We start from the raw sequence: 26236 nt of genomic DNA on the forward strand, positions 1-26236 counted from the left end.
GAAGGAAAAAGACACGAACGCCTTATTTGAACACACCAAAACTTGCAAAGAATCTAAATTTTCTTTCTTCGTTTTGGAGCAGGTGAAAAAAGAGATGAGAGGAGGCCCCTGGGAAGACTGGCTTGAGTACAAGGAACTATGTTGGCAATTGTTACTCGAAGCCAACAAACAACCAGGTCTTAATGAATGTATCTCCCTAGCTCCTGTATTGAAACTGAGAGCAGCAAAAATATAAGCTGAACTAACAATGATTTACAAAAGAACAGCAGGTGGCGCCATTGTTCAAATTATATCCCTGACCAAAAACACAGTCCCTACAATTACATTACTACACAAATTTTACTGAGGTTTTTATTCACAAATATTTATTTATTTATTTATGGGAATAAATTAAGGAATGGTCTATTCAACTCCAGGTTGATCAACCAAAAGGTTTTAAATTTTAGAATAGGTTTTAACAAAATTTTAGGTATCTATATATTACATGCAGCTTTTTTATGTAATAAGCCCTTTTAGTTCCCATGCTTGTCATTGGTTTAAACAAAATGCAACTGTCTCAATTGGCTATTCTTTTTTAATTTCAGTATATAATGACTAATCAAATAATATTTTTTTGTCTGAGGAAGTCTTAATACATGTTGACGAAAACGCATTGTCTTGAGTTAAAGCGTTTACCTTGTGGATTATTTGTGACTTTTTTGTGGATCAATAAAGTGCGGTTTTGGTGCGCTGTTCCCAGCTTCTTTTTTCTTTATTAATTTAGCTGCACAGTAATATGTCCTGTTTACTTCTATTATATCACATGGATCTTTATGAACAGTTCTAATTAGTGTTCATTTGTTTTATCAGACTTCTGACTTTTTGGGTTTTATTAACCTTCTGCAGTCTATTTGTTTCATTGATCTTGATATATCTGTCTATGTCTATTAAATAAAACAACTCTTCTCTTAGCTCATTTTCTTCCAAACTGAGGGCACACCTCTTGTTTTCCCATTACTGTGGGCATTCTATAGAAGATTCTATGGCATCTTCCTGCGGTACATTCTCTTCAGTTTCATCCTGCGTCATCTGTTGCTCTATATGATATGGGAACTCACTGGTCTATCACTCCTCAACATTGACTGCATTAAAGTTTTCACAGTTTCTTGTTCCTTCTCTTGCTGGCTAGCTTCAAGTGAATGTTTATACTGGTTTTGTGTGGAAGGCTCCAAATTATTTTCATATAGCACCTGACCAATTCTGTAGAGGAATTTAGATGATATATCTGGCAAACTTGATCTGAGGTACCGAAGTGGAGTGAAGAATATTATGGGCAGGGGTCAGAGCCCTGGATCCAAAGTTTCAATAGGAGCCGAGGTCAGATCTAGTTGAATCCTCCAACCCAAAGGTTGAACTGGATGAAAATAAGACAACATGGATCTATCATTATACTAAGTACATAACTTTCATTTAAGTCTGATTAGAGACGACTGGGTGAAGCTTTACACTTCTGTTTGTACAAAGCACCAACTCTCATGCATTGAGAAACTATGTATATGATTAATATGCTGTTTGTTTCTTGGGTAGTGAGAGAATTGTATGTTCTAATAAGAGATCAGGTTCAGTCAAGATAGTACAACATGCAAATATATAAAATGATAGAAAACGTTTTAGAAAAAAGACTATGAAAGACCTGCTTGTGACAGAAGGGAATAGAATAGAATATAAACCATAGTATCAGATTCCAAAATACTTGCTTTTGGAGTAAGTGACTTAGTATGAAACTTGCTTTCGGAGTAAGTCTCTTACTCTGAGAGCAAGTATTTTGAAATTCGGCCCCACAATATTAGCCTGTTTATATATATGCCTTACAGTGAAGTAAGTCAGTTACACTGATAACAAGTCTTTTGGAATTTGGGGTGGACTTCAACTGAGAGCAAGGCCCTTAGTATTGCACAGTTTGAATTATTTATAGATTCATAGGTTCATAGTTTAACACTAGGCTAGCTGCTCTTTTGGGCCATTTTAAGTCTAGCCAGTTGTCCTTTTTGCACTCAAAATATCCTATCCCATCTGGTTATAGATTGACCTTACCTATTTCAGGTTCATTAATTGTACAGTAAATTACTCCTAATGAGAATAACTGGGATCATACTGTAAATAATTTGAGGGGACCCATGTGTGGGATACAGCATTTAGGAGCTGCTTCTGTCCATTAGTAGTATAGGGGGCAGTCATTGAATAAATATTTGTTTGCAATTTGTTTAGAATATTAATGTTTTGATTGACAGGAAAAAATAAAACAGGGCAAGATGCCGATTTACATTTACAGCAGAATTCATATGAATTATAAAGAAGATGAGTATTTTTAAAGAAAAGTGGGAAGGAGGGTTACCTTGCAGGAAAGGAGAACAAACCCTCCTCCCCTGACTACCTCTAAATCTAAGCTGTTTATATGCTCATGTAAACTCTACCTACTTGCTATTTAATCACCTTATATAATATTCTTCAGTTGCTATGATAGACTTTTGCACTGTTTACATAGTACATTCATATTCTCTCTTTTCTTACATTGAAAAAATAATTTATACCTTATCATATTGTACAAATGTTAGTTATAACAACAAAGTATGTGTTTTATGTGGGCAGCCACAGTGGTGCAGTGGTTAGCATTGCCGCCTCACAGCAAGAGGTTCTCCAGTTCGATCCTCGGCTGGGGTGCCTCTGTGCGGAGTCTACATGTCCTCCCTGTGGTCATGTGGGTTTCCTCCAGGTGCTCTGGTTTCCTCCCACATCCCAAAGACATGCTGTAGGTGGATTGGACACTCTAAATTGGTCCTAGGTATGAGTGTGTGCATGTGTGTGCCTTCTGTGGAAGGTTGGGCGTCGGGCTGGCAACTCGACACTGTAAATCTCCACTGCCAATCATGAGCAGACAGGTGATCCGCTTTGGCGACCCCTAACTGGGAAAAGCCGAAAGAAGAAGAAGTTATATATATATAGAGATTACAATTTTTAGTATTTTATCTATTGTTATATGTGGAGCGTTCCTCCCCGGGCCTCCACTGAAAACGGATTGTCATCCCAGTTGGACTTTCCCGGTAAACAAATGCAAAATAAATAAAAATAAATAAAATAAAAGAAAGAGGTCTTAGTATTAAAAAGTATATGAATAAATATAGAGGAATGAATGAAGGCAGACAGGGAAGATTTACGATTTACAGTGGTGAGATCTTGTTGGTAGGGTGTAAGAGGTATACTGGCTGCACCATGAATTCAAACAAAAACAGTCAAACAAGATATAAAGAATGTTATGGGATAAGTTATAGCCTTTCATCAAGGATGTACAGTACTAGCTGGAGATTGGAACACTGTAGAAAATAAGGAAGACTTCTCTGGAGATCCAAGATGTAATAGAATGTCAGCTAAGGGCAGATACTTAAAAAAAACATGCATGTATTTGGGTGAATTGATTTAATGAAAGTAAGATAGAATGAATGGAACATACACATTTTCAGAGGAATATCATTGTTGGGTAAGATTAGATATATGCTACGGTTTACATTAATATGGTCGAGCGCACATTGCTTGACTATGCATTTAACTGGCATTTCAAAGCGAATCTCATAATGCTGAACAGTCAGAATGTCGTAAAACACTGAATTCAACATTTCCGACCGCTCTACAGCCTAAAACGAGTGCTAACATGGGTCAAAAAGGGGACAGGATTTTGCGATTTGCTGGTTGACCATATGCATTTACATCATATGTTAAATATGAACAGAATACTGTTATATGGTCCAAACCATGAAAGCACATTTGCTGATAATGTCAGACCATATACCTATACAAATTAAGTTGTGTAAGCAAATAAAAGTCAGTTGTGATAAACAATGGCATTTTAAAGCAATTATTCTGTAAAGGAAGCCATTTAAAGGTTTTGGAGTTCAAATTGAGTTTGCAAAGAATTGGGATAACTGTAAAATGAAGATTAGAAATGCAGTCATAATTAAAGCAAATTAAATATTGAATAATAATCACAGTAAGTATCCACAGAGCTTAAAAAAGTAAGAGATTTTTTCACAGCAGGTTGAAGAGCAGTTGAAAGAAGCTAGAATGTGTATATTCAGAAAATATGAATGAACACAGAGCAATAGCTTTAAGACAAATAGTTTTTTGACAATTACCTTACAGTCTCAGTGTTTGAGACAACAGAAGATTGAAATAACGATAACTAAAATCAGCAATTATAAGGATGGTAGGATGGAAGTAGACCCAGAAAAATGATGAATATAATGGGAAATGATTATGGTGCATAATATAAACAAGAAGTAGACATTGAGAGCAATACATACTCTGTCCAATACCTTTGACTGTGAAGGATTAATATATCTTTAATAGCCATGTTATTCCTCGACCCCAGCAACAAATCAAACCAGCAGTCATTTGGAAGTGACTAACAGTTCTCTAAAAATGATACCCGCCTTCTTTATACTTTTAATATCTCATTGAGAAGAAAAATGTAATAGTCACATTGCCATATTTCAGAGTGCTACAGTCAGACACATGCACTGATCCCCAACAATCCATATAATTTTTATTACACAATGATCAAGAAGTGACCTTGAGCTTTCACAAGCAGTATGCCTCCTCACCCCATCTGCAAAACCGTATGCAGCTTCTGTGTATACCTTTTATGCTGATTGTCAGGACAGTGAAAGAAACAAAGCACATAGAAATTTTTCAACTTCTAGTTATTGGGCATGTATATATGCACCCCGAGAACTAGTCATTTCAATGACTATTTTGCATAAGTCATGGAATTGCTGTTTGTTTTCATGCACAGCCCACAACCCACACATACAAGCAGGCAACCATTTCTAGCAATTATCTCTGATGTGTGACTGCCAAAAGGGGTGAAATAACCAAAGTAAAATATTTCTGGTTATTGCTGTAGGGCACCCCATTCCACATGATTGCCATAAAATTAAATAAAATATACACTAATAAATTAATACTAACATATGATGGCATGCGACAGCTATCTGGTTTCCTGCTAGAAAAAGTGAAAGAAAAAACAAATGATCACAGTAAATGTAGTTATACTTTAAGCTTTCAGATACTGTGCTGTGTCCCCACCACCCAAAACTAAGCCACAGTAATCTCTTCTGTTCGTTTTCTCATTTGTTTTCATCCGCTGACTATCCCCCCAGTCAGATAACATCATCTTGTGATCAATTTTGATTACAAAAAGTGGTGAAAATAGTAATAGTAATGCACTTCAGGGTGTAGTAAAAGTAAACAAAAATAAGACAGAAAAATCATCCTTATTCTACTATGGCAGTTTATAGTGTTACCCACTGCATATATCTCTATCCAGTTTTTGTCACAAAATAACATAAAACACATACCTGCAATAGAAAAGCTTCTTAGAAAATTTGCATGTCCACAGCTGCCATAGTTTCTAGTCATAGGACTAGAAATTGCTGAGAAAGTGCTGTAATTGGTGGCTAAGGGCAACCAATCACAGTTGCATAGATCACAGAGTAGTAGGACATGGGTTGGCTACCCATGTCATGTTACTATGTTTGTGTGGTAGAAATGAGAATTCTTGCTAATAAATAACATGTCCTCTCACTTCCACGTTAACTTTTACTGATTTTAATGGGGAGCTGCATGGTAATTGTTTTGCTAGTACAGATAGTATATTTGCAAAGTAATTGCCTTGTAGATTTGCTGAAAAAGACAAAGATTTTTTTCTTATTTTAAAACCAGCATCATTTCAATTTTAAAATAAAAAAGATATACTAAAATGGAATAAACTTCACACCCACACCAGTAAATCAAACAAGCTGTGCAGAGTTTATTTGTAACCTGCAGGTAAAGGGTTAACAAAATTTCTGCTAGCCCTTATTATACTGATTTCAGTGACTTTAGGACCTCAATTAGAAGAACTCATAATGATGCCTTGTCTTTGATTAACATTCAGCCAAGCTGCACAATGCCAGTATTGTTAAATTTTGTAGGCATACTTGGCATTAAAAGCATCATATGCCGTTTAAGTGTAAATAAAATCCAGTAGGCCTTCAGGATCCTTATCTAGTGCTAAATTTAAACTTCTTTCAAGTTCCTCTACTGAATAAGGGAATCAGCTGTAATAGCCAAAAGGTTAATGCAGCAGTGGGAATGATGAACACATTACAGTCGTGTAAGTTGCACACCTCATAACAATAGATGGGCAGATTCTCCACATCTGCAATATCCGTATCTGTCCATCACCCACCTTTTTTCTTCTTCATAGTTACTTGTTTGGATATAACATGTTGTCTTTAGAGGTTCAGGATGAGTAAACTCTTTTTCTATTAATGGGCAAGAAGGTCCTGAAGCTGTCTTCACTCTGTCTGCTGATTTCTGCTCTAATGGGCTGACCAATAAGCCATCAAAGTGAAACTATGGGGGGAAGACAAAGCTTTGTGAAGCTGGCCAATATTTGTGTCCTTGGCAGGATGCAACGTGTATAGCTAAAAGGCTATAGCAGCAGCAGGGAACCTACACAGCTGTACTTTCCCTTTTGTAGCTGCATTGCACAAAAGTGAATCTCACAGCAAGACTTCTGTATGCCTAGCATCCAGAGCTTATCTAAACAATCTTGTTTTGGTTTGTGATTGATTGTGCAGTTGCCTGAATTGTTTATTTGCAGCTGAAAATGGATTCCTTACATGAGTATGCCATTAATGATTTGCTAAAACAGAAGTATCCTGCACAGTGTACTAAATACTATGTATATTTAAAGGTAACACTTGATAACACTGGTGATCTGTGTTCCTCGTGTCAAAAGTTTGATGATTAGCTTACTATTAGTAGTTAATCTAGTCTTACTGATAATGATTGCATTTGTGCAATTGGCACAGTTTGGAGAACTGTTGTTAAATATATTAATGGCTGTAGAGATGAGATATTTTAGGCAAAGAGCCAACAGAACACATTTAGGAAAGGATTTGTCTTTTGTTAATAAAGATCACTCAACCCCTATTGTACAAGATAATACTACTGACAACTTTGGAATTCTGGATACAAGTATTCAGCAATATGAGAATTTCTAGCATACAGAAGAAAATAAAAAAGAAAGCAAGGAAGAAATTCACAACAAATAACGAGAAAAATAAATTGATTAATGTCTATAAAGCAAAGAGAATACTTATTAAAAAAGACACTGTTTTGTTATGTGACACAGATTATAGGGATTGGTAACAGTTTTCTACCAGAAAAATCTTCAATCAACCGAAAAAGCATTTTTCCAGAAGAGGCAAGGGGCAGGTGCAAAGGAAGAAATCAAAAGTGAACATGAATGGATTGTAAGAAAAAGAGAAGACAGACATAAGCTGATAACATGGCTTAAGCTGTAGATGTACAACGGCAACTGGATGAGAACTGTATGCTTGCAAAAACAATAAGGAAAGAAAATTGTGGGATTAATTAAGACTAATGGTGAGGAAGATAATTCCCTTCTAACAATTGATAGAGAAGATATTACCAAATTAGAAACTGAAGATTCTTCAGATATAGTCAGAAAAAAATACTCTTGTAATTGGAGATTCAAATATTAGAGGAACTGCTATTTACATCTGCAGAGAAGATAATGAACATTGAATAGTGTTATGCTTGCCAGGAACAAAAATAGAATTTATTTATTTTTATTTTATTTTATTTTACATTTGTTGACCGGGCTAGTCCAGCTGGATATATGCCCATTTTCAGTGGAGGCCCGGGGAGAAAAGCTCCACAATACAATAACCAAATAGGACAAACAAATATATATCAAGTAGACATTGGTACATTACAAAACTTTATGATATATTACATAACTAGGATTTTATATTCTGTATACCAGTAGGAACAAAAGCCTGATGTAAAAATAAGCTTGATACAATAGTAGTATGAATTAATAATGGAAATTATAACTAATATGCTGTAGATACTATGGTCACACAAGAAATCAGAAGATAAACACTAGTGCTGAATGGATAGAGTATACAAAAGCAAATAGGAGGATACAATAATAGTGTTTAGTCTCACAAGAGTTGAGGTGTGATATGAACACGGTTGGAAATTTAACAGTATATACATATTTACAAGAGGAAAGAATCCTTAGAATGGTCAAGCTCACTGCTATCAGAGAGTTAACACAAGATAATGTTCAAAAGAGGCTAGGAATCACGGGAGTCTTGAAAGGGGTATGGTTGTTAGTCTGGGTTATCACAGGGGCATAGCCAGTGTGATTTGAGGTAGGGTTTGAGCTTGCTTTTAAATAGGTTAACAGAGGATAGTGAGGTTAGCTGACTTGGAAGGCTGTTCCAGCCCTTGCCTACTGTATTAGAGAACAGGGTGTCACCAGCTGAATTGTTGGATTTAGATATTTGTACAATTAGTTTATTAGATGAGCGCAAGGTTTTGAGATTGTTATAGGGGATGACTAGGGATGTGACTATGGGTGTATTTTGAGGTATATATACAGGATCTTATGGGCTACTGTTAGTTGATTAAAAAGTATTAGATTTGGCAATTCTAGCCATCCGAGTTTATTCAAATTGATACAATGATGAGTTCTATAGGAGGACCCTGCTGCGAATCTGGCTATATTGTTGTAGGAGGATGACAGTTTATTCAGGTTACTTTTGCATATTTTGTTATAGATAGGAGAGACATACAGGAGGGTAGAGATAAGGTGTGTGTGAGCAATGGTGACCCTGGCTAGAGGAGTTAGAAAGGGTTTAATTCTATAGAGGGAACCTAGTTTCTTATTAAGTGTTTTTATGGTGTTATTAATGTGAGGTTCAAAAGACAAGTGATTATCTATTAGTACTCCGAGTAGTTTGGTGGTTGGTTCGGGGGATATTATAGTTCCATTATTTGAGGTAATAATAAAGTTAAGTGGGGAGGTTCTGCGAGTGGGGGTGAATAGTAGCATTTTAGTTTTTTTAGGGTTTAAGATAAGACACCTTTGTAGGAGCCAGTTTTCAACTGTGCTAAAGGTCTTTTGGGTTAGTGACTGAAGTTCTGATTGGGTAGTAGCAGAGCATACGAGTGTGGAGTCATCTGCGTATTGGATACAGTAAGCTTGTGGAATTACCGAATGGAGGTCATTTGTAAAGATGGGGAAGAGTAAAGGACCCAATATGGATCCTTGAGGGACCCCTAAGGCTACTGGGAGGTGGGACGATAAAGTATTTTCCCATAGAACAGCCTGTTGTCTGTTATTTAGGTATGATTGGAACCACTATATAGTAAGGGCATCCAGTGATAAGTTTTTGAGTGTGTCTAAGAGAAGGTGGTGGTTAACCATGTCAAATGCTTTAGACAGGTTGATAAAAAGGGCTGAGGATAGAGTATCATTATTACGATTACTATTAATGTGGGTAGTGAAGGATAGGAGAGCAGAGGTGGTGCTATGGAATGGTCTAAAGCCATGTTGACAAGGTGCTAGTAGATTGTTTTCAAGTAGGTAGGGTAACAGTTGTAAATGAATACATTTCTCCATTATTTTTGCCAGAGGAGATAGTATGGCTATGGGCCTGTAATTGGAGAACTCTTTGGAGTTACCGCCTTTGTGCAGGGGGATAATGTGAGAGACTTTCCAGATTAAGGGGATAGCTCCTTCAAAAATAGTTCTATTAATGAGGATGGATATGGGGTAGGCTATGACTTTAGCAGCGTTTTGTAGGTATTCTGCAGGTAGTAGATCTGCAGAGAGTGTGGTGGGTTTAAGTTTCTGGATGAGGTTAAAGATGAGGGATGTGGGCACTGGCAGAAAATGAAATAGAGGAGGATTTTTGGTAGAGGTTATGTTTGAGCATGGGGTGCTAGGGGAGAGCTGGTTAGCTAGGGATTGTATTGTTTCAGTGAAAAATGTGTTAAATGAGTCTGCTATTTGGTTGGGATTGTCGTGATCAGAGCCAGTGGGAGTAGGAGTGCTTGAGCGTCCTGGGTGTAGGAGGTTGTTGATGCCTAGCCAGACTTTCTGAGGATTATTTTGGTGGGTTTGTTGAAGCTGATGGTAGTAGTTTCTTTTATCGGCTAATATGGCTTTTTTTGTCTCGTTTCTTAGCTGTTTGAATTGTAAGTGATCTGAGGGGCTTTTGGTTGAATGCCATTTGGCCCATAGTTTATTTCTTTGCAAGATTTTTTGTTTGGTAGTTTTGGTGAGCCATGGTGCAGGTTTAGTTCTGATTCTAGCTTTGCGTAATGGGGCATGGCAATCTAAAATGGAAAGAAATTTTGAATTGAAGTATTTAGCTGCATTATCTAATGGTAGGTGTTTCAGGGGTGACCAGTCACAGGCTCTTAGTTCAGTTTGAAACTGAGCAGGGTTAAAATTTTTGTTAGTACGAATAGTTTTGCAAATGATAGAGTTTGGGAGTTCAGTTTTAGATCTGATTAGATAGGTAAACAAATGGTCACTTATGTCCCCTGGGAGGGTGCCTGTTTTATAATTTTGTTGAGGAGTATTAGTAAGTATCCAGTCGAGGGTACTTGTTTTGTTGTTAAGTTTATTGGTACGGGTAGGGGATGTTATAGTTTGAGTAAAGCCAAATAGGTTGATATGAGTAGAATGTTGCTCAGATATACAGGAGTTCCAGTTTGTTAAAGTCTCCAAGTATAATGGTTTCTTGGGGGTAGTTGCTTGAGAGCCAGCTAAGGATAGCCTCTAATGTGTTGATGTTATTGCCTGGTGGAAGATAGACACAGATTAGATATATGGCTTTACTTTTGTTCAGCTGTATCTTAGCTAGAAGAATTTCTGCGTTGTTGGAAAGTGGAGGTTTAGAGTCTAGCAAGGTAACTTGTAATCCATTCTTATAAAGTATGGCTACGCCTCCACCTTTCTTAGAATTACGGTCACATCTCAGGATATTATAGCCAGGGGGTAAAACTGTACTGTCTTGTACTGATGGATTAAGCCATGTTTCAGACAGACAGAATATGTCAAAAGAGTGTACATCTATAAGAGCATGCAGATGAGCAACTTTATTATTGATGCTACGAATGTTAAGATGAGCTATCAGGAGAGAGTTGGCCTGCTTGGAAAGCTTGTTTGTAATAGTAGGAGTTGTTGTATTAGGCTGTATAGTTGTGACTGAGGTTGGACCAGGGTTTGGGTGTATATCACCATCTAAAAGAGAGTGGGGCTGTACTTTTAGGATGAGTTGCAAGAGTTTAAAAAATAGGTTCTTGGTTTTTCTAGGTGTAGGGTTAAATTGAGAGATGTGAGTGAGTCTATGAAACTTGGCTGCTGAGTACTTTGCTGGGCAGGAGTAGTTGCTAAGACTGTGAGGAGAGGTAAGAGTAGGAATGGAGGTTTGCCTTTTGTGGGTGTGGAGTCCTGGATATGTGTGGTATTCATAGAGAGTAAGTAGATAGGGTATAATTAATATAGTTAGGAGTATTAATAAAGGTAAGGGTTTGTGGTATCCTTGGGCCATTAGTGTAGGCATAGGAGGTGGATTGTAGGGATGCTAGTAGATAGATTGGTAAGGTAATGGATAATGCAAGATGAGTGATAGTACTTTACAGGAGGAGGAGAAGTGTTATGGGTTGGTTTTAATGTATAGAGGGTGTGGCAGTTTATGTATAAGTGTAGGAGCACTAGGGGCAGGGTAGGGGACCGAAGGGCGAACGAAGCGGGATGAGCCACAGAGGAGTTAACCCTAGGTGAACAATCCGTGAAGCAGTAAGCTAAGGTGAGTAAAAGTGGGGAGGGTGAGATGACACAAAGCCTTGCTAGTAGTTATAATATACTGAGAGGATAGGCAATGAGGAATTTGAGAAGGGAGAAATAGTGAGATTGTAAGCTCATGCAGGTTATGAGAATCTGAGAGCCTGTAAATTAAATGTAGAGCCAATATGGAGGTCTAAAGGAAACTATTGCCCTCTAGTGGACAAAAGGCTGTGTAGTAGTGGAAATGTCTATTAAAAAGAGAGAATGCAGTGGAGTAGGTGTACTATTCAGGTTGGATGGGATAGGAGTCAATGACCTGTAATATAAGAAGATTTGGGAAAGGCCTTAGAATGCCTTAATGTAATGAAGTATGTTTTTATTCATGTTGGTGAAAATGAACTTATTTATAAGAACTCTGACTGCTTGTAGCAAACTTAATGCCTTCTTAGATGGCATAGCATGTACAGCTGTTGGGATATATTTTTTCACAAATCACATATAGAAAGGATAGCCAGGTCACCATGAATTAAAAGATTTTTTAAGGTAAATACCTACATGAAAAAATGTCTTATTTTAAAAATGGAAATGTGTGGAATATCTGAGCCTAATTTTAGGCACACATGTTCAGACAGGATGGTGTGCACTTGAGAAAGAGAATTTTTGCAGCAGATATTTTGCAATATTTGACAAACACAATGCAGGATTTTTGCAAGGTCGAAAATGTACCATTTCACAGCAACATTTGATGCATCTCTGATGGTTGTTAATGCTAGGGGTGTGCATGAGAATTTTTTTTGTTGGAAAATTTGCTACATTCTTATAAGATTGATGATGTTGTTTGAGAAACATGGTTAAAGAACTACGTCTGAAAACCGGGTATGTCAGGGTATACATGCTTTTACTGTAAAAGACATTCTAAGAAAAATCAGGTAGATGTGTTATGATAGGGATTAAAGGTTATGAGACCTGTGATTATTACAGGCTCACTGATAACAATAGTACTGTAGATTGTGTTACTGTGACAATAAGACTGTCCTGGAACATATAACAGTTGTTGGAGTGTATAGACCACCAAAGTCAAGTGCTGATGACCTAGAATTCATACATTTCTTGCATGAAACACGGGAGGGAAGATTGATAATAGTGGCTGGGGATTTACGTTTATGAGAAACAGACTGGAATAATATTGATTCAACAACTTTAGTAAAGAAATTATTTACAATTTATATTCAGGAACAATTGCTTCAGATTATAAAAAAATCCTACCAAGGAAAGTAATATTCTAGACACTGTCTTCCAAACGAAATTGCTGTCACTTCATGTCATTTTTTTACCACCGTTGATGACCAGTGATCATGGTGTTATAAACATTAATTTCCTGCTAGACAATTTTGCCAAACTAAAATCTAAACCAAATAGACAGGAGATTAACAGCAGATTACGTGGAAGCAAAACATTCTCCATGTAAAACGTACTGGAGTGATGTGTTCAGTGGAAAAACTGCAGAAGGAATGTAGAAAGTTTTGAAAGAGAAGTTGTTTGAATGCAAAAAATCTAAAAATTAACATTGGGATCTAGGCACACACTATCAGGAGGATATATTTCCTTAACAACAAGGTTATTGATTAAGGTGAGGGACTATAACATATAAGAAATGCAAAAGAGGTCAAACTAGGACTTTGAAAACTGAAGCAAACAAACTGGACTGACAAATTAAACATAGTATGAGACAAGATAAAAAAAAAATTAGATAAAATGTATTTAAAGATATGAGTAAATTAGAATCTATTTTATAGATACATAAGATGTGGTAGGAATAAAGACATAGGTTCATAGGTGTGTACTAGGCTGATGGCCCTGGAGCCTTTACAAGCCTGGCCCATAGGATTACCCTGGCTTCGTGCCACCCGACCTTAGTTCCCAGTGCCTCTGTCGAATAGAGCCACTGGAATGATCCCCAGGGTGAATTTTCTATTTCCCATCCACTATCAAGATCTCTTTTGAAGAGGCCCATAGCATGAGCAATCTCTAGGTTATAAACCTCTCCCTCCAGCACGTTCTGTTGATTGTGGTAATGAGGTTGAGGTCTCTGGAATGTGTAGTGCAGAGGAATTAGGATTTCTTTAGCTGTAACATTTCTAACAGAGCTGGGTCAGACATGGCTTTGTAAGTCAAGCAGAGATTGCCTCTATGTAGGCGATATGAGACAGAGAATAGTTGGAGTTTTTTGAGTCTGTCCATATAGGACAAGTTTTTAAGACCTAGGATCCTCTTTGTGAGGTACTTTTGTGGTCTCTTCAGTTGTTGCAGGTGTCTAGTGAGGTACATGCCAAATGGGGCATTGTACTCAATGATTGGCCTAATGAGGGAAGTGTAGAGGGAAACAATGACCTCTTTCTTCCTGGATGTGAAACCCTTAGTAATGAGATGTGCCACATAGAAAGCCTTTCTGACCACAGTGGCAATGTGGTGGTCAAAAGAGAGGTTGCTGTCAACCTGTGTTCTCAGATCTCTTATAACGCCTTCTGTGTTTAGTGGACTACCATCAATGATGTAATTCATGGGAACTGGGTTTTTTCCCCAAAGGGGATGACGATACATTTTTTGGCATTGAGCTTAAAGCCATGGTTCTGACACCAGTTGGTTTCCGTGAGGCCTTTCTGTAGGATGTCAACATCACTTGGGGAGTTAATAATGGCTCCCAACTTGCAAACATTGTCAGCCAGAGTCCCTTTGTGTTATCCTGGACATCTGAGAAGCAGATTCCAAACAGGAGAGGACCCAGGACCGATCCCTGTGGGACCCCACTCATGACTGGTCGGCAGTCTGACTTGGAGTCAGCTACTTTCACACTGTGTATTCTGTCTGTGAGCCAGTTTGCAACCCACCTAGTGATATAGGGGTTGATGCCTAGCTTAGTGAGTTTTTCTATGATTCCTGAGTGGGGAATGGTATCAAAGGCCTTGGCCAGATCAAGGTAGGCTGTATGAACCACCTTGCCTTCATACACAGCTCTGGTGACTGACTCAAAGAAGTTGACCAGGTTGTGTAGGCATGATCTCCTCTTCACAAAATCAAACTGTGTGGGATCCAGAGTTTGGAGATTCCCTATATCCTTGTTTATTAGGTCCATGATGATGCATTCCATAGCTTTGCATATCAGACTTGTCAGGCTAATGGGGTGATAGTTCCCGGGGTCTGTAGTCACTCCTCCTTTGTGGAGAGGGATGACTGTAACAGTGCATCATTCGGTAGGGACAAAGCCTGAGGTGAGGCTTTGATTGAACAGGGCACACAGGTGAGGTGCCAGTTCACTCTGTAGTTCATGTAGAACAAAGCCAGGGATATTGTCAGGTCCCATAAGATGCTGTATTCTTGGCCATGGACAGTGCTGTTTTAACCTGTTCAGCAGTAATAATGGGTGCCTGGCAATCTACTGGTATTGTGATTGGTCCTTTGGGGGGAGGGGTAAAGTTGGCACTGAATCTGTCAGCCAGCATATTGGCAATATCTGTTGACTCAGTATAGGAGCTACCATTGTGCAGTAGCTCAGTGCAAATCTGGATATTGCCATGGAGATTCTTTACATAACTATAGATGGCCTTGTGGTTGTCTTTACTATCTGTTGTAATTCTGTTTTCATAGCTAGCTTTAGAAGATTTGATGAGGAATCTCAACTTTTTGTTGAGGCTGATAAGGGAGTTTTTTTCAGTCTTGGGAATTCACCTTATTCTGCATCAGTTTCCTTCTCCTGTTGTAGAGTCTGTTTATGGCTGAGGACCACCAGATTGGCTTCGTTTTTTTGGAGGAGAGTGTCTTAGTTCTATTGGGTATGGCGAGATCCATACAAACTGATAAACTATGTGAAGATTTTAAAATTTATTCTCAGACACAACAGATTAGAGATATCTTTACAAAATATTATGCAAAACAGTTGGGCTGTACAAAGTGGGGTGACAAATTATCCCAGTCACATCCAAGTAACCTCAGATAATGACATCAAATCAGATTATATTGAAAAAGAACTACACAAACTGAATACAAACAAATCACAGGCAGGAAATAGAATTAGTAATAATTTCATGAGAACACTTCAACAAGAACTTACATTGCCATTATGTCTGCTATAAATATGTAGCGATTCCTCATGATTGGAGACATGCACTTGTTGAACCTGCCTTTAAGGGAAAGGGAAGTAGGACAAACCCAGAGTCATACATTCCCATAAGTTTACTTTCTTGTTGCAGAAAAATAATGTAGACGATTATATTAGATAAATTATTGTCAGAATTGGAAAGGTTGGAACTTGAAACCATATATCAGCATGCATATATTGAAAATAGATCCAGTGCCACCTGTAACATCTTGTTCTATAATAATATAATAACAGCAATGAATGAAAAATTGTGCTGTGATATAATTTATATAGATTTAACTTCAGCATTTGTTAGAGTCATACACAAAACACTGATCAATAAATTAGAACAACTATGTGTTGGTGTACTCTTGATAAGATGGATAGCTGCATGGCTTACAAATAAATAGGATATGGAAAGTATCATACAGGAATTGGACAACTGAAATTCGAGGCTACATTTAGGGTGTTCCTCAGGGCACTATCCTAGGCATATTCTTGTTTAGATTGTATCTTTCAGAGTTGCCTTTTTTATCTGAGGTGTTCTACAGTCTATGAAGATAACTTAAAATGGGTAAACTGATTACATGTGTAACAGATAGGGCATGTCTGTAAAACAACTTGACTAAATTGACCATTTGGGCACAAGAGAATAATATGTTGATAAATGCATCAAAATCTAAACATATGAGATTTGGGAGACGTTAACTGAAATTGGAATATGTAATACAGCACATAGTGATTACAACTATAGATTCATTTAAGGACCTGGATATATGGGTATATCTGGCTTTGAGTTTTTCTAATCACTCAGTTAATTAGTTAATGATACTTACAGAACTATAGCTTGCATAAAACGATTTATAAAGTCTAGGAAATCATTAATGATGAAGTCATTGTTTGTTAGTTATATTAGACCCAAACTTGAGTATGGAATAACAATATGGAAACTTTGTAAGAAAACAAGCAAGAGTAAACTGGAAAGAGTACAGCAGAAATATACCAAGGGCATCCATGAATGTTAACATTTAACGTTATTATGAAATACTAAAATATATGAACTTGTACAGTGTCTCGTATAGATATTTAAGAGGAGACCTTATTCAGGTATATAGGACATTTATGGACAACTACTTTTGGAATGTTTGGGTTTATCAAAAAGTATTAGAGAATTATTAGACAAACTGTACAAGATTCTATAGGAATGAAAAGTGTACTAATTAATTCTTTAAGACACTATCTGATGCTTGGAATAGACTACCAAATTACATTAAAGCAAGTACTAGTTTAGAAATTTTTAAGAACAGCCTGGACAGTTATTATGGAAATTAATAATGTGAGAGTGTTCAATCTCGCCGTTTGTTCTTACACCTGGGTTCGGAGCCGATCCTCGGCTCCGTGTCGGCCGCTCTGCAAGCTCTGCATCGAGAAGAAGCTCAAGACCAACCTAACTCCCACAATCCCCCTCTGCCTTTACCTCAGATCTAGTTTGCCGCTGCAACGTTCGCATCAGAATTGATGAGCTCGGGCCAACTCAAGCTAAGATTAATTATTTTCTTATATTTTTTCTATAAAGTTGTTCCTAAATAACTGTGTGTGTGTGAATAGTGTATCGAGGGTTCTCAGTTCCGTATATAAATTTTATATACTTTATTAGAGTTTTCCCTCGGGGCCTACTCCACCCTTTTATCTCGGATTGACTACTGGCTTGGACTAAATTACTGGATTTGACAAATTATTCTGGAATAGACAAACTTACTGGACTAGACATATTACTGGTTTTTTTACTAGTTGCTGTACCTAATTTGACATGTCTGAGAAAGCTAAATCTGACTTTAAATGCTGCCAATGTGGGCAGAAGATGTCTGTGACTGACAATCATAGTTCCTGCATCTACTGTCTTGGCCCTCTCCATCTGCAAGAAGACTGCTCAATATGTCATTCTTTCAGTGGGAGGGTCATGACAGATAGGCGCAGGAAACTTATGGACAGGGGGCTTTTGAAGCCTGCCTTTCAAGAGGCTCTGGATGCTTCAGACCAGACATCCAAATCCTCGAAGGAATCGAAGACGTCGGAGCCCAGGTCATCGGCTCCGAGCTCTTCAGTCAAAGTTCGATCACCGGTTCCACAGACTTTGGGGCCGAGTGTTGAACTGTTGTCAGTTTCCGAGCCTCGAGTCTTGGAACCGGTGACGGAGCTCCCTCCCCCGGCACTGTTGAAGTCGGCTCCGTCTTCGATTCCTTCGACGCGTTCTTCCAGGCCCCTCTCCGACACCGATGTAGACCGCGTGGTGTAGAAATTAATGGAGAATACGGCCTTATCCAAACTCATCTCTGTCTCCTCCCAGTTGGTGTCGAGACTCGAAGGCCTTCCCTTATCTCCACCTGTTCCTCCTCCGATGCCTATCCAGTCTTCGGAGCCGGGAGAGGCTGATCTGGTGATTGTGGAGCCCTCGGTGCCAGAACCGTCTTTCTCTCGGTCGGCTCCATTCACCTCGACTCCGTCGGATCTGGTACCGGAGTCTCGGAGCCGAAGATCCATCCTTGGATCCGGGACTGAGAGTCGGACCGATGTTTCAGTTCCGACGCTCCCTCTCGGGGCCTCGGCTCGGATCGACTCGGCTCCGTCCTCGGGGTCGATGCCTTCGGTGCCTGTCTCAGGGATTCTTCCGATTTCCTCGGATCCGGGAGATACCTCGACTCGGGACCCGGGGGCCTTCGACCTCATGAGGAAGGTGTTGTCTACCCAGACAACCACATCAGCAGAAACGGCTTCTCCTTCCCATAAAGGACCGTTATCCTCCTCTGCACCCACGGCTACATCTAAGCGTCGAGCACCTGTGTCTCAGCCACCCCTGGAGGGTGCCCCCTCTTCCTCGGAGGCTTCTTGGGATGCCCGGCCCCGAGAAAGTTCCGAGGAAAAGATTGTGTAAGAGGAGACACTTAGATTCTCCACAAGAATCATTGACATCGGACACTGACTTGGATGAGTCAGAAGGGTCCCCAAAATCACCCTCAGAGGATGTCTCCTTTTCTGACATCCTGGAGATCCTAAAGCAGAGAGGTGATTGGCAAGCCCTTCCCCCTTCTGAGGATGAGTCAGTCTTGCTGAAGGCATTCGGTGCTCGCCCTTCCTCCTCCTGGGTCACTCCGCCCTTCGATGAGTTGATGGAGCTGATTGCTCGAAGGGCGTGGGAGACTCCTGACATGGTGGAGCCAGTCCCTAGAAAGCCTAACAAATATATTACTGCCCCTCAGGATAAGGCTTATCTGACAAAGGGAGTGCCAGTGGACGCTATGGTGGTGGCAGCGGCCACGAAAAAGGAGATGTCTGAATCTTCCTCATCTGTCCATCCGCCTAACAGAGATTCTAGGACTATGGACAGGTATGGGAAGTGCATATTTAGTTCAGCGGCTTTTTCTATGTGATCCCTGAACTATTTGACCCACTTCACACGGCTACAGAGGGATCTAATCAAAGAGTTGGGAGATACCCTCCAGTTTACTACAGATGCTGCTGTTTCAGAAAAGGTTACGGCACATCTCAATACCCTTACATCTATTGCAAACTCGTCCATGAGGCTGATCTCATACGCAGCCGAAGGATCGAGTAGGGCAGCAGCTTCAGCGATTGCTCTTCGTAGACAATCCTGGATGCGCTTATGTTCATTTGTGGAAGCCTTCAAGTCTTCCTTTACTAACGCCCCATTTGATGGTGCCACACTTTTTGGCCCCAAAGTAAAGGAGACCCTTACCCGGTGTGAGCAAGAGGGAAAGACTCTGTCTGCTGTCGGAGTCCGTTTTTTCCACCCCATCCAGACCGTACCCCAAAGGGCAACGTGGTGGGAAAATGTGGTTTCGAAAACCCCAAGGTTCTTTCCCAGGCACACAGGGTGATGTCCCCTCTAGAGGCAGAGGAGGAAGACGCCGCCCTGGCGGCAGAGGGGGTCTGCAAAACCAAGGTGACAGGGATACAACCCCTGGGAAACCTTTCCAGCACTCCTGAGAGGAGGCCCGACTGTCCTGCTCTGGAGGCAGTCGGGGGTCCCTTAGCTTTATACCCTCAGGCCTGGCAAAATCTTACATCAGACAATTGGGTAAAAAGCATTGTTACCAGAGGCTACAGAATACCCTTCCTATTGCCCCCAATTCTGAAGAAAAGACTCCCAGATGTGCCGCCCCATCTGCGAGACCCTGCAGCTATAGAAATTTCAAAGCTGCTAGAAAAGAGTAATCCAACCAGTCCCAACGGACCAAAGAGGATTCGGAACTTACTCAAGGTTCTTTTTAGTTCCAAAGAAGACAGGGGACTGGAGGCCGATTCTGGACCTAAGCAATCTCAATACCTTCGTCAAGAAAGAAAAGTTCCGGATGGTCACGCTTCAATCGATCCTTCCATTTTTACAGAAGGACGACTGGATGTGCTCAATAGATCTGAAGGACGCATGCTACCACATCAAAATGGCCAGGGCGTCCAGGGATCACTTGCGCTTCCGGCTGGGAGCCAGTCACTTTCAGTTTCGAGCCCTGCCCTTTGGTCTGACCTCAGCCCCCAGGGTTTTCACCAAATGCATGGCAGTGGTAGCGTCTCACTTGAGACACCTGGGATTCCAGGTGTTTCCGTATCTGGATGACTGGCTCCTTTCTGCCACCACCCAGCGTCAACTGATTCAGGCCAGGTATTACACACTGCAGCTTTGTGTTCATCTCGGAATTTCCGTAAATTTCGAAAAATCTTTACTACAGCCATCACAGCATATCTCATTCATAGGAGCAGAATTGGATATGCATTGTTTAATTCTAAGACTTCCTCCAGAAAGGATAGCCTCACTACAAAGTCACATATCTCTTCTTCTGTCATCCAGAAAATCCCCAGCAAAACTGGTTCTGAAGGTTTTGGGTCTCATGGCAGCTTCTCTCATTGCGATACCATTGGGAAGACTGCACATGAGAGTTCTACAATGGCTACTGTTTCCACAATGGTCATTCCAACAGCTACCTCTGACACACGAAATTCTGATCACAAACATATGCAAATCACACCTAGCTTGGTGGCTCCAGACTTGCAACCTTTCCAGCGGAAGACCATTTGTGCTACCCACGCCGACAGCTACGGTGACCACGGGCGCTTCCCTGATAGGGTGGGGGGGCATCTTTCAGGGACAGACAGTCCAAGGCGAATGGACCAATTTAGAGTACAATCTGCACATCAATGTTCTAGAGTTGAGGGCAGTGTTTCTAGCATTGCAACACTTTGCTCCCCTTCTTCCTCTAGGGACTATTGCAGTTCAGACAGACAACATGTCCGTAGTCTGGTACATAAACAAACAAGGGGGAACCAAGTCTTATCAGTTATGCAGAGAGGCCATGAGAATCTGGCAATGGGCGGAGTCCACGGGTCGCTTTCTGATTGCAATGCACATCCCGGGGTCATCCAACATCATAGCCGACAGGTTGAGCAGAGCAATCCTGTTGCCTCACGAGTGGTCCCTCAAACAGTCAATTGCGAAGGAGATTTTTCGCAAATGGGGCCAGCCTTCCTGCGATCTTTTTGCGTCTCCAATGAACGCCAAATGCAGAAGCTATTTTGCCCTATTACCCCCTCCAGGGGAAGTCCCCAGGGACGCTCTGGTTCACGATTGGCCCCCGGGTCTCCTGTACGCTTTTCCTCCCTTTCCCCTAATTGCAAAGTTTCTGCAGAAAGCCAACAACCTGCAAAGGACGATTATCCTCATTGCCCCATTCTGGCCTCGTCAAATCTGGTTTCCCTTTCTTCTGGCTCACGCATTGGGAACCCTGGATCCTGGACCCGGGCGGATCTACTGACCCACTCGTCAGGGGCTCCCCACCCTCGCTACTGTCACTCCAACTAGCAGCTTGGCTGCTCCGCTTCCCTACTTAGCCAGGTCTGATCTTCTTTCACCTGCAGTTCAGAATATACTAGTGGCTTCTCATAAAGCTTCCACTACAAAGACTTACACTAGTAAATGGAAGCGTTTTGTTTACTGGGCAAATACACAGCAATTGGACCCTGTTATAGCTCCCTTAAATAAAATCTTGGAGTTTTTAACCGAGTTGTTCCACCAAGGAGCTTCTCCTGCCACTTTAAGAGTGCAATTGGCTGCCATTTCCAACTTTCATGTGGAAGAATGTGGGGCTCCTATTATGGCTCATAGACTTTGTAAGGCCTTTCTGAAAGGATCTTTCCATATTAGACCACCAGTTAGAACTCCTACATCACCTTGGAATCTGAACCTTTTATTATCTAAATTGATGCTACCTCCGTTTGAACCAGCCTCCTCTTGCCCATTGAAGTATTTGTCGTGGAAGACCCTCTTTTTGGTGGCCATTACATCGGCTAGGCGGGTGTCAGAGCTTCAGGCTCTTTCTATTAAACACCCTTATTTGATTTTTCACTCTGACAGAGTATCTCTTCGCACTAATCCGTCCTTTCTCCCCAAAGTTTGCTCCGTTAATAACATTAATCAATCCATTGAACTCCCTACCTTTTTCAAAAACCACTCCAATAAGTTGGAGTATATGTTACACAAGTTGGATGTTCATAGACAACTTAGATTTTACCTGGATAGAACAAAGGATCACAGGAAAACAGATCAACTTTTTGTAGCCTTTGCAGACAGCAGGAAAGGGATAGCAGTTACTAAACAAACCCTTTCCAAATGGCTAACTGATTGCATTATATTTGTTTATGCTACTTCGGAAGAAACTTTACCTGTCAAACCCAAGGGGCACTCTACAAGATCAGTTTCTACATCTCTGGCTCATGCAGCTCGCTTACCGTTAGACACTATATGTGCAGCTGCCACTTGGTCTAAACCACATACATTCATTTCTCACTACAAGGTAAACAGGGTTTCTAGGGACAGGGCAACCTTTGGTTCCACTGTGCTCAAGAACGTTCTCCCGTGAGTTCCTCAGGAACATGGAGCTAGGGACGCTACCCAGGTGTAAGAACAAACGGCGAGATTGAACACTCTCACATTTAGAAGTTATGTCCTTACCATAACGTTCCATGTGGAGTGTTCATCTCGCCTTTGTTCTTACATTCCCACCCTCCCACCCTCAGGAAGAACGTCCAGTTTGGTGTCTGGTTTGATTTCTTCTGCTTCTGCATTTCGCAGTTGTTGTGTATATATGTATATATATATATATATATATGTATAGGTGTTTCTTGCAGTATATTGTTTTGGCATGAATGTGTCTCTCTCTCTGACTTCTGGTTTGCTTGCAAACTAGATCTGAGTTTAAGGCAGAGGGGGATTGTGGGAGTTAGGTTGGTCTCGAGCTTCTTCTTGATGCAGAGCTTGCAGAGCGGCCGACACGGAGCCGAGGATCGGCTCCGAACCCAGGTGTAAGAACAAAGGCGAGATGAACACTCCACATGGAACGTTATGGTAAGGACATAACTTCTAATTTTGGTATATTGGCAGGCTAGAAGGGCATTTTTGCCAGTGCTTGAACTATTTGAATTTATCTATGTTTGTATCATCCAGTCCATCAACATTTATTGAGCATACTCTAAACCAGCAGCATTGAAGATAAGAAGTAATCAAATGACAGTAGAAACAATAGTAGTTGTTACTGCATGTCAATATTTCTAATGTGATAATAAGCAGTCAGAAATCCACTCTATGCTTCCAAATTCTTTAAAAATCCATACTAATTAGCTAATACTTACTACAAAATGATTGCTTGAGGTAAAAGAAAGTTAAAGCAGAATGAAAAGTGCTGAAGGCGAGTCGTATTTTCTTCATTTACATATGTATGCCTAACAAATAATTATCCAACATTGCTGTTCTGATTGTGCTTTTATTTTTTTTTCAGTGTTAAATACATGAATGAACGTAAGTTTAGCAGTCATTCCCAGCATAAGCTGTTTATGGAAATCTTCATAGCATTGGTGAAGAACAGACTAATCTGCAGGTAAGAGAGAATTGGTAGATTTTCCATTGCCAATATCTAGGTGTGTATTCGTATGAGTGCTTATCTCTCTGCCACACTTGCATATATACATATATATAATGTGTGTGTATGTATATATATATATATATATATATATATATATATATATATATATATATATATACGTCAGCAATCCAATAGGACAAAAAATAATAACACAAAAAGTCTTGGAGGCACTGCTCGGGCTACCATGACCACATTTAGCACTTGCGTCCCACTTTAATCAAAGGAACTTCAATAGAATTGGTACATATGCTTATAGATGTTGCAGTAATTGACGATATATTTCTAAAGTTCAAAAGTTTATACATCCAGTCTCTGGAATATGTCATGCCCCAAAATTTTATGCAGACTGTACAGCTAGGAACATTTTATATTTAGCTACTGGTGATCTGTGTGACAAATTTTATGTGGGTAAGACAACCAGACAGTTTAAAGAGAGGATACCGAAACATATAAGTGACATTCATCTAGATGACTTGAAAAATCTGTTAGAGAAGCATGTAAAGGAGAATACTGGTCGCAAGTTTTGTTTTAGAGTTTTACAAGTTGTTTTAGATAATCTTAGAGGTGGAGTTCTGAATAACAGAATTGAATTAACTGAAATGCGATGGATTGGAATGATGCAAGCATAGAGATCTCCTTGATTAAACTCTAATTATCCATTGAAGCCGCCCCTTAAGGGGCATCCATTTAGAAGCCGACGCTGATTGACTTGTGTGCTGTCTATAGGTTTTTAGGCTTAGATTTTAATTATTCATTGAAGTCGGACCCTGGGGGGGGGGCAGTTTAGGAGATGATTTGATTGGCTATTTGCCCTTTAACAACTGAAGTCATCATTACAAGACTTAGATCTAAAGAAGGGTTATTTTCTGGACCCTAAAGCATTCATCTTTTATATGTTTTATTTGCATTGTTGTATTAAAGTTTCGCTGAAGTTTATCTAAGCGTTTACATCTATTCCTGCCTTGGACATTCCCAGCTGTGGTGACAACTCAGGAATATTTCTTTGTGTGTGTGTGTGTGTGTGTATTTATATATATGGATCTATTTAAATTAGTTGAACACTACTTTTGCCCACATGCATAATGTCGAATCAAATTGATCGACATTATGCATGTTGACACGCTACAATGCATACACCCAGAATGCATGCAAAATATTAAAAATAGAAGAAAAACATAATTTTTTGTAGGGGGGGGTAAGACCCCATCCACCCCCCACACCCTCTGCTAATTATATATTCTAAGTCTGAGATTGTATAAACATACAGTATAACACACACACACACACATATATATATATGGACACTCTTTAGAGTGGGGGGTCCTTAGTAGTCAACTTATCAGACAAGATATTGAGTGTCTATGAAGAGGAAGTATTAAACAAGGGACTTAGTTTTATTCCCACATGTGACAGTGATATCACTGAGTCAATATTGGACATTAAAATGTTCGTTAGGAAAGTACAGTTAAGATTAGACTTTGGAGGTCAGAGTGATAGTACAATGGAGGACAGATTAGATAAATTTCGTCCCAACAGTTTATACATGCCGTTATTACATCCTTTACTGGATACATTCTCGAAAATGGTGGAGAATGATCTTTATAAGTACTATACAGAGAAGAAGCAGAATGGTTCCAGTAGAAAGAGATTTAATCTTAGTTATTTACAAAGAAAAGCCTTGAATGATCTTAAAGGTGACCATGATATAACAATCAGACCGGCTGATAAGGGCGGACCAGTTGTGATTTTAGATACTAAAAAGTATATAAATAGTATGATACTCATGCTAAGTAATGAGGAATTTTATAATGTTATTAACTTGGAAGAAATAGGTGTAAAGTTATTTCAAGTATATGATACATTGGATGATTTGTACCAGAGTCGTATCATTTCTGAAAACCTTTTAAAATATTTGAAAGTATGTAACCCTTTGTTACCTATAATTCAGGGTCTTCCAAAGATACACAAGTCCTTAATAGAACCACCTATGCGACCCATAGTTGCCGGACGAGGGTGGCTCACTGAGCCATTCTCAATTTTGTTAGAATCCTTTTTGAAACAACTAGTTGAAGCAAATGAGTATACACTGAAAGACAGCAAGCAGTTTTTGCTAGATCTTTATGAATATACTAAGTCATTGGAACAGCATGAGCCATATATTCTTGTAACACTGGATGTAGTGAGCTTGTTCACTGTAATTCCTAACAATGAAGGTATGTTAAGATTTCAGCGTTATCTGAAGAATAATTCAGAGTTTGACAATGGCACCATAGATATCCTTTCTTTGTTTTTGGAAATTGTACTTGAAAATAATGTGTTTATTTTTGATGAAAAAAACATATATACAATGAGATGGCGTAGCTATGGGCACATCATGTGCCAATAGCTATGCCAACATCGTTATGGCTGATTGAGAGG

The 26236-nt window shown here is 39.7% G+C and overlaps 1 protein-coding gene across 1 annotated transcript in view; it reads left to right on the forward strand.

Moving 5' to 3' along the window:
* The window catches only part of NEK10 (NIMA related kinase 10), a 3576599-nt gene that overhangs the window by 698042 nt on the left and 2852321 nt on the right, over window positions 1-26236 (forward strand). The window contains exon 6 of the mRNA XM_044064761.1: window positions 23675-23773. Coding sequence (XP_043920696.1) covers window positions 23675-23773 — 99 coding nt within the window. The remainder of the gene's footprint in view (window positions 1-23674; window positions 23774-26236) is intronic.

The sequence above is a fragment of the Protopterus annectens genome, chromosome 3.part0, assembly GCF_019279795.1.
Source record: "Protopterus annectens isolate FY-2018-M chromosome 3.part0, PAN1.0, whole genome shotgun sequence".
Taxonomy (NCBI): Eukaryota; Metazoa; Chordata; order Ceratodontiformes; family Protopteridae; genus Protopterus; species Protopterus annectens.